The 9,768-nt window shown below is 41.0% G+C and overlaps 1 protein-coding gene across 2 annotated transcripts in view; it reads right to left on the reverse strand.

Annotated features, from left to right (window-relative positions):
• SNX9 (sorting nexin 9) overlaps positions 1-2,734 on the reverse strand; it is an 884,063-nt gene extending 881,329 nt beyond the window's left edge. The window contains exon 1 of one of the 2 annotated variants that reach the window (XM_078648636.1): positions 2,389-2,734. In XM_078648636.1, the coding sequence (XP_078504762.1) occupies positions 2,389-2,400 (12 nt within the window). In that variant the 5' untranslated portion in view covers positions 2,401-2,734. The remainder of the gene's footprint in view (positions 1-2,388) is intronic. The other variant, XM_078648635.1, reaches the window with a different exon arrangement.
• Positions 2,735-9,768: the final 7,034 nt, after the last annotated feature.

Genomic DNA, 9,768 nt, shown 5'->3' on the forward strand with positions numbered 1-9,768 from the left:
ACTGTAACATTTACAATAAAAGGGAGGTAAAGAACAAGAATGCAGAGTGAACGATCTTATGTTATCAACTTCTACTCTCAGCTTTATTAAGAATCAAAGTAAATAAAAACCAATTTACAAAAGACAATTTAGTATTTCGAAGTTCATTAATCCTCTAGCTATGAACTTACAATTACCCTCACACTGGAAAATGTATCCTGTATGCCATATCTAATAACTACAGACAATGCCCAAGAACACTCATGATTTATGAACACGACATTCACTATTAATATATCAAGAAGAAGCAGACAATCGGGTAAACAGAGTTTGTGCTTCACACTGGAAAAAACACTACTGTACTTGATAGCCTGTAAATGTTACAGTCCAGAAGATCAAACATGGGAAGATGCTTAACATGTACACACGCATCCTCTACTAAAGGTCTATCACAAATAATGTTTTAATACATGCATACAGTTACCTGGAGGAGATGGTACTGTCAGATTACAGAAAGGCTGAAAACATATAAAGCAAAGCACTGCCTCTTAATGCGCCACACCAAGTGTTAGTTTCAAAGTTCTGTGATTTCGTATCTAACAGTTTCGTGCTACAGCCCTCACCAACTGCTCCTCTTTCAGTTTGCTCTCATAACATACAAAACTGCTTCCTTGCTTACCGCCTCTGTAACAGAGGCACTAAGGAATCCCAGTAATTATGCCAAAGAAGAAAAAGACACCTTTCTCTAAGAATGTATATGTACAAAGGATTATCAATTTCAATTTAAGCTTTATTTCGACAAAAATGTCATAAAAGCTACAAAATAAAATGACATTACTATTATTTTGTACGAAGGATTATCATTTTACCGCTAAGTGTGCTCAAAGCCCTGCACCAGCTTCAGGTCTTGGAATGCTATAAAAAAAGTAATTGGACATTTCTCAACACTGTTGACTAGAAGCACCAAATAAATTATCTTCTTCTCGTCTGAAGGTTTCCTACCACTCAGCTAGTGTTTATCTAGTTATTTATTTTATCTCCCGTGCCTGTAGTCAGTCTGGACTTCCTCTCTGTTGTCAAACCCTTGATCAAGAATTCCATCCGCCCTATATTTCTACTGTCTGTTAGAATTCCCTGCCTGCCAACTTCCTTTCAGAAGCCCGGCATAATCCTTCAAAAGATATCTTTAGACAGCTAATGCTACCATTTTGAAGCATCCTTGTCCCATCACGGTTTGCATTATCTGAGGTATAATTTCAGGCACAGAACTCTTGGATCCAAGTTCCGTTGCTTACACGCTAGCCTTACAGTTTACAGCTCTGAGTGAAGGCTTGGTTGGTAAGCATGGGTTGTGAGAGGATATTTCTCATAGATCCTCATTAGGGGTGGATTTTCTTCATCACTGGCAGAGGGGTGTATGTCCAGAGGAATTAACTTTAGTTTTGGATTGAGTGATAAAAGAAAGAGTGAATCAGATCGATGGTCAGAATATCTTTAGCGAATCAGAGCGATGGGATTTCTGGTAAGTCTAAAGACATTACTACAATATTCACTACCCGACACAAATAAGTCCACGCATTTTACTATAGCCAGGAAGACACGTTTTACCTATTAGGAGAACACATAGAAATGGTAGAAAGGAAACAAATATTAGATAAGAGATGTGCCTCTAACAATTCCTGGGATCTGCAGCCTTGGCATACTTGTCAAAACTATATGTTGATATGGGTCCCATTCAATGTATGGATGATAGCAGTCCTCTGGGTTTAAAAAAAAAAAAACTTTCTTCCAATGAACTGTGATTGCCGATGAAATAGCGCTTACATGTCTTTTAAAATTCAAACCTTTCTGAGGGGAGTGGTCTGTTGCTTGGGGGTGTGGGAAGAAAGGCATGCAGAAGCGGGCATGGGCAGCTGACCACTGCTGTCGGCGCCCCTTTCCGGGACCGGTCAGAAGAAACAATTTTTAACCCCCCTACAGCTTCCTCAACACACATACCTTCTCTCTGACTTAGGCTCCTCCCATTGCACCTCACCCACCCATGAAGTCATCTAGAGCGGAGCATGAAACCAACCTAACAAACAACTCAACACCCACGGCGTGCATGGGCACCGGGAGTGTGCTGTGCACACGAACACTCAGCAGCTCGCCTAATTCCGGTACCAGGCACTAACTGCAGTCTGTGCCAAGGCCCCTCCTTGACTACCCGCCACAGTCACAAGACCACGAGCAGCGCACGCCGCGCCCAGAGCGGGAGCCTCCAGCAGGCACCCTCTCTCCAGGAGGAAACGTGACGCAGCCCCCCTCCTCCCCCAGCTGACTTTAACGTAGTGAAAGTTCACTTCAACAGGTTGTCAGTGACAGGAAGGCATTTTCCCTGAAGAAGGGAGCACCGGCGCCTCTTCCTACCTTGCAGGCCATGCTGCTGGCGCCCGGGCGGCTCCGGGGAGCAGGGCGGCGGCGGCTCCGGTGCTGCTCAGACGGGGCCTCGGCAGCTTCTTCCACCGGAGCTCAGCAGCTCCTCCCGCGTCGGTCTCTCCGTTCGGCGCAGGCCCCCGGTGACTCCCAGGGCGCCTCCCACAGGGGTGTGTGTCTGCAGCTCCCTGCCCCGCTGCTCGGCCAGGCTCAAAGTCACTCGATAGTGGCCTCTCCGCGGCTGACAGAAAACGCTGACTGGCAGCTCGCGCTCACCCCCGCCCGCCGCCGCCGCTGCTGCTGCTGCCTGAGAGCTCCTCAGCAGCGCCCCAGAGAGTGCAAGCCTTTTCCGTGTTTTTCTTTCATTTCACACATTGACTGTACTGCGTAGCACCGACTGAGACATCACCCGACAAAGTGCTCAATTCATATGCCCCTACATCAGAGAGCTTGTCTGAGCGTGAATTTACAGCACCTTTATTTCATGTCTTTGTAGACAATCTGAAATACTTCCGGAAATTAGTGTCTTTTTACAAGCTCGCCCACTTACTCTTTTTTTTTTGTTGTTTTTTTTTGTTACAGTAGTTTTTCTCTATGAATTTATTTTTTTCTAATGCTTTGCATAAATATATTTTATTAATTTCCCAAATGAAAATGTGGCATGTCCGGCGACCACTTAACTGCGAGTGAGACTTACACGTGCGCAAGCCGGGCAGAGATGTCCGTCACAGGAGCCTAAATGTATCCTGAGAGGGACTAGAACCTGGACCCTGAATGCGTTCAGAGCTCTGCTCAGTAAAGATCAGCTTTTGGGAGAGGTTGAGGCTACTGCTGCAGTAAGTGGTAGCACTAGCACACGCCCATGTGGTTGATGAGAGAGACCAGTGTTCCAATACATTTCCAAGCCTTTAGGCCAGTGCTTCTCAGACATTTTAGAACCACACCCATACTACACACTTTCACGACCCACCTAGCTTTAGTTGGTATGAGGCTGGCGATTTTTTAAATGTAACTAAAGCATCATGTGGTAGCGCAATGTCATTAACAGACAGCACATTTTCTATTGAAATGGTCACTACATTTGCACAGTTTTACAGATAAAACTATATTGCATGCAAATAATGGAAATTGGGTTTCAGTGAATATTTACTATTTGTGCATCACAAGTACAGTGATTTGATTTTTTTCTAATCCTGTTCGTCTTTGATTACATCACACTTCAAAATGACAAAACAAGTACATAATTTTTGCTTTCCTTACTGTAAATGTGTTCAATTTATTTACCAATATTTACATTTTGAAGTGTTATGTAAAAATGCCATCCTATGGCCTTTCCTTTTACACTTAATGTACTCCAGCAAGATTGTCACATAATTCACTTTATTTTGCTTTCTCTTACTGCAAAGTGAGATGAGCTTGTAAACACCAGTCCAAGTGTTAGCTGTCTGTTTAGAGCAGCAAATGTAGTAAACAAATTACAACATTTAAAGGCATCTTTATTTAATGCTTGGACTATTGGTGATCCATCTAACATCTGCTTGCGCCCCACAGTTTGGTAAACACTGCTTTAGGCTATTTTTCGTTTAATATCTGTTTATTGAATACAAACAAATAGTAAATCACACATGTTGCATAAAATGAAGGGCACAAGTGGGGGGGGGGGGGGGGGGGGTACCAACAAGTGGTGGCTAAATAAACCATCACAAAAACACTCCACAAAGAATTGGTAGTAGGGAACAGATCGCAAAACAGTAAGAAATTATTTTCTTTTTTGTATATCTTCAATTAGTTACTGTTTAAAGGAAAAGATACAACCCCTACCAAAGGTTGTAATAATAGATAGAAATTCCTATCTTAATTTACAAGTACAAATTCTCAACCTGAGCAACACTAATAAGTATCAAATGTCCAAATCAATGACAATCATTTCCAAAAGTAGTGGACTCCATATCTTCTTTTTATTTTTTTCAATCCAATTTCGTAATTAAATCCAATCCATGGGTACAGATCATAAGGGTTTCTTCAACATTACAGATAACCAACAGACTTTGCCAACACGTGTTTTGTCTGGCTCCTCAGCCAATGACTGCGTCAGGGCAAGTTGACCAATTACCGAAATATTATCAAAATAGTGTAAAATTCAACCATCAGATGGCCGATCATATATAAAATTCCTGTGGAGAAAGGTAGATTCTTTTGTTTTTCTCCAAAATAAACTGTAAATATGCCAGACCAGTATAATATATTAAATTCTTAAGTTAAAGAGCGATCGTATCACTTTTGCTTGAGGGGGTGAGCGGTTGTATTTACGGCTGGATATTTGTCCTGTGTACGGACCGACAGCATGGGTCAAGGTTCAAGTGGTGTCTAGACGCCACTTGAAGCATGTGCTGGACGTAGGAACCTTGACCCATGCAGTCGGTCCGTACACAGGACAAATATCGAGCCGTAAATACAACCGCTCACCCCCTCAAGCAAAAGTGATACGATCGCTCTTTAACTTAAGAATTTAATATATTATACTGGCCTGGCATATTTACAGTTTATTTTGGAGAAAAACAAAAGAATCGACGTTTCTTCACAGGAATTTTATATATGATCGGCCATCTGATAGTTGAATTTTACACTATTATGATAATATTCCGGTAATTGGTCAACTTGCCCTGACAAAGTCATTGGCTGAGGAGCCAGACGAAACACATGTTGGAAAAGTCTGTTGGTTATCTGTAATGTTGAAGAAACCCTTATGACCTGTACCCATGGATTGGATATAATTTCGAAATTGGATTGAAAAAATAAAAAGAAGATATGGATTCCACTACTTTTGGAAATGATTGTCATTGATTTGGACATTTGATACTTATTAGTGTTGTTCAGGTTGAGAATTTGTACTTGTAAATAAACCATCAGCCTTGAGGCCCTGCAGAAAGGGTATAGGTACAACTTTTGAAATTGTCAAACGCTTGTGGTGAGGGCATAGCGACTGTCCAAAACTTAGAAGGCAGCCTCAGAGAGAAAGTTCTTGCAAGCCCTTAGGGAGAAGACTTGTAACGGGCCAAGAGGCAAAGACCCAGCCAAAGGGGCATTGTCCGGTAATGGAAGAACACAGCTACGCAACCTGAAAATCAAACAGTTGGTCAAAGCTCACAAAGTCTGGTCAGAGCCAGATCCCCTGCCCAAGTAGGAGTTACAATTCGTACTGCGACAGCATCAATACACTTTGCGGTTAATAACATAAGAACCATCATATAACGAGAAAGAAATAAGGAGACAGAGAAGAAGCAAAAGAAAAAAGGGAGAGGAATCAAAAGAAGGTGAGGACAGAAAAGAGAATGAGGAGAAAAGCGGATGCGCCAAGGGAGTGAGGAGGACCGGGAAAGGCCAAGACCCAGAGTGGAGGCTGGCAGTCATAACACAGGCATTACAACGCATGCCATTACAACGCATAGTACCCCTACACTATCCAAAACTTACCCTACTGTTGCACCCCCTGGAGTTAGAATAGTAATTTTTACCCCTACACTATCCAACACTTACCCTACTGTTGCACCCCGTGGAGTTAGAATAGTAATTTTTACTCCTACACTATCCAACACTTACCCTACTGTTGCACCCCCTGGAGTTAGAATAGTAATTTTTACTCCTATACTATCCAATACTTACCTTAAATGCAATGTAATGGTATGCGTTGTAAAGGTATAATGCTATGTAATGGAATGCGTTGTAAAGGTAGTTTCTAAAACTGCAATGTAGTGTCATGCGATGTAATGGAGTGCGTCGTAAAGGATGTTGCGATGTAAAAACTGAATTATAAAGGCATGCGTTGTAAATGTATACGTTGTAACGTCATACATTCGATTTTTACTGGATGCTAAAGGTGTCAGAAGACAGCACCTTGAGACTCTAACGGGTGAGTAGTGCCGCACTTAACAACTACTGATTGACTATAAGTCTTAATATGTGATTTGCTATAAATCGAAAAAATAGCAAGCAGATAATGATCACAGTAAACCTTGTCATTTGTTTTCACAATGTAGTTTTATTGTTGATAGCCGAAACATGTCTGGTGCTTGAAGGAACACTAGTAATACATAAGCATTTCACAGATAATGATATCAAAATTTTCACAATTACTGTGGCATCCTTTATAGATTAGACATGTTGTTAAATACCTTTTTATAAACACCAACAATAGTGCCACATTATATCTGCAAAAAAAGCAAATGTATCTTATATACACGAGTCCTAGCCGTCCATAACAATAGTAAATATCTGTAATATTTAAGTCCCAGCTCAATACAGTCATGTCAGTTGTTCTTCAATAGTAGAATCAGGGGGAATAAGTTCTAGTTATAACCCTCTATAGTCCCCCTGATGGAGCGAGGTGGCAAACATAAAATATTGTGTACCCCTCGTAAAGTTAATGTCCCATAACATTAACGTTTACTGATTGCATGTTTTGCGAAATTAACCAACCATAGAATAAAGTGCACACATTATTTTTCTTATTACATATGGGGAGAACTAACTTTGCTTGCATGTTGCAAATAAAACCCAGCTAATATGTATTGTTATTGTGTTGTGAATTAATGCACAGCTTGGAAAATAATCAAAACGCAATTTAAATGTGCTTATTGTATTCATTTATGTGGTGGAGAGGTCGAAATGTAAGTATAAAATGCATTTATGTGGCTTATTTGCTAGGTAACAACTATCTGGGAAACATTAGTTAGGTGGGAGGTAAACAGAATGGGTTTAAAATTCAATAATTAATATAAATCTGTGTTTGTTTTCACGATAGTTCCAAAAGTGGCCTCTGAGGCCTGTGCAAAGATGGACACTTGGGTAAACTGTGAGCAAGGGCTGAATTGCGCAGGCGCGCCAAAACCTGCAAGTCAGAGTGAACTGCCTGTGCTCGAGGAGGTTCAAGGCTGATGTGGCCCGGAACCTAGGATGGGTGCCAAACCTGGGCGACTGAACGTTGAGAACATAGGAATATTGCCTGATGTTGCCACTCAAGGAAATGGCTAGGCCAAAGACTGTCCTAAAACAAAGACTTATTATTTCTTGCTGACACGCTGTGAAAATGATGTTGTAATGGTGAAGAGATGCTCACCCACCCTGATTTTGTCCAATCACAGCTCAAATAAGTGGTGTTAGTTACATTTTAGATAGATTAAGTTAGGGATTTAGGGTATAAAACCCCCTGGTTTTGTCTAGTTGGGGTCGCTTTTTCAATTTCCAAAGCAGATGCTGCCCGATTGCTGACCGATTCCTGGATGTAAGACTTCTAATGTTTTTTTTCTTCCTTGTTTGCTTTGCAGGATTTAAGGATAAGATGAGGGCGTTAGTTAGGGATGTTAGGAGAGAATGAAATTGGAACTATCTGTTCTTTGCTAATCTTTAACTGTTTTATAAAATAAAGCGATTCTTTTCTTGAGCTCTAAATAAAATGATCATTTTTTAAATAAAGTTTAAGATTTTACTGAATAAAGATTTACTCATGCTTAAATGTCAGACATGATAAAGTTTTGCTGAATAAAAATTGGATAAATGAAGAAGTAAGAGCTGGCCTTTGAATTCTTCCTACGCCTAATTTTCATTCTAGCAGATCCATTGCCATTATGGCGGTGTGTCTGAATAATTTAAGTCTGAATAAAACCATGGTAAAATGTTTAAATCTGCAGGTGTAAATAATAGTTAAATAGGTTTAGACGTTCCACCTAAATGTTACAGCATTTCTCCATTGCGATTCACCAGAGCCTTGAAGCCGAGTGTAAGTGAACAGGGTAAATGTGCAGCGTTATGGGCCCCACTGATGCATGATTGGTGTATTTTTAAGGTTTCAGGGAAATGGTGAGTATGGATTAGAAATGATATCTGGAACTGCGCTGTAGCAGTATTAACTTGGTAGCAGAGTAGTGGTTGCTAAGGAAATTAGCTAGGGTTATGGTAAAGTACTATATAGAGTTTGATGTACAGAATTATGACTAACATTTGTTGAGTTTGTATTACGTTACATGTAGTCCTGGAAAGGCTTCATAGAGTAGGGTGAAGCCAGTGCCTCCGTCTGCAGGTGGAGGAAGTGTGGCAAGGTAGTCGCACAGTGAATTAGTCTGTTTCAAAAAAGGAGTATTGCCGAATACTGTGGTGGTATCGTCGCATATCACTGTTTAGGGACCTTAGGTGTGAAAGGATAAATGTATAGTGAGGCCAGTCTGTGAAATTTCAACCTTCAAGTATAGGGATCATTTCGTGCTTCCCGACTAAAACTTACTGCTGGGAGAGTAATAGGTCTTAACCCGAGCTTGATTGAAGGGTAAAGGGAGTGGCGTCTCTCTTTTGCTAACAAAAGAGGAATTCTGTGGTGGGTTAGTGGACGCGCTGCCTACTGGTAACACAGAATTCATGTACATATGAATAGGGTTTTCCGTATGAACGTGTGTAAATGATATTGCAATACGCGCGCGTGAAACTCTGGGACTGTCTATAAGGAGGTGAAAAAGATCTCTGTATGTGCTTTCCTAGAGAAGCGAGATCGTTATTGCCTGATAGAAGGGTAAAGCCAGTAGTGTTGCTTTATTGGCGAGTCTAAAAATTCTGAGGAGATAAGCGTCGTCTACTCCGGATACAGAATACTTGTGCGATTGAAAACTCTATCACTTTATTAGCGAAACAGATTAGTGGATTTGTTTTGTGTAAGTTACTAACTGATTTTGTAAAATATCTTGTAAATACGGCTTCTTGAAAAACCCTGTAATGGAGGGGTCAGTCGGCGCTGCAGAAGCCGGAGCGCTGGTGACGTCAAAAGTGTTGCGCTTGGATTGGTCCATGTGATCGAGACAGAGTAGGAGTTGATTGGTTCATCACAGAAAGCAGCAAAGGCTATTGGTTAAGCACTATAGTGACGTATCGTGTTCTAACTGGTACATTAGTGCGAACCGCGCTGTGATAGGTTGGTGTTACGGAATCAACAACAGAATAGTACGCAAACTTTTGAAAGCAGGAAAGTTTACCGAAAATGTCATACTACTATTATGATGATGACAGAAAGAAATCTTCATGGTTTAAGAAGCTGAAAAACATGTTCGTAAAAGACAAAGAGGTAGTTACGAGGGAGGGAAAAATAGTTCCTTCACCGAAAACGCCTGCTTCCTATGTGATGACGAAATATGGTTACCATACGTGTGTTTGGTTGGAAAATCGGGTACACTATACCAAGGATGATGGTGTGTTAGCCTTTCCGGAAGGAGGATCATTTGATTTGGCTATTCTGAGAAATTTGAGAGACAAAATGATGAAACTTGAACCAAGACCCAGACCAACTCAATTTGAGGCGTTAGTTGAGTGGGAAGATGAGATGCATCAAATGGA

The sequence above is a fragment of the Lissotriton helveticus genome, chromosome 6, assembly GCF_964261635.1.
Source record: "Lissotriton helveticus chromosome 6, aLisHel1.1, whole genome shotgun sequence".
NCBI lineage: Eukaryota > Metazoa > Chordata > Amphibia > Caudata > Salamandridae > Lissotriton > Lissotriton helveticus.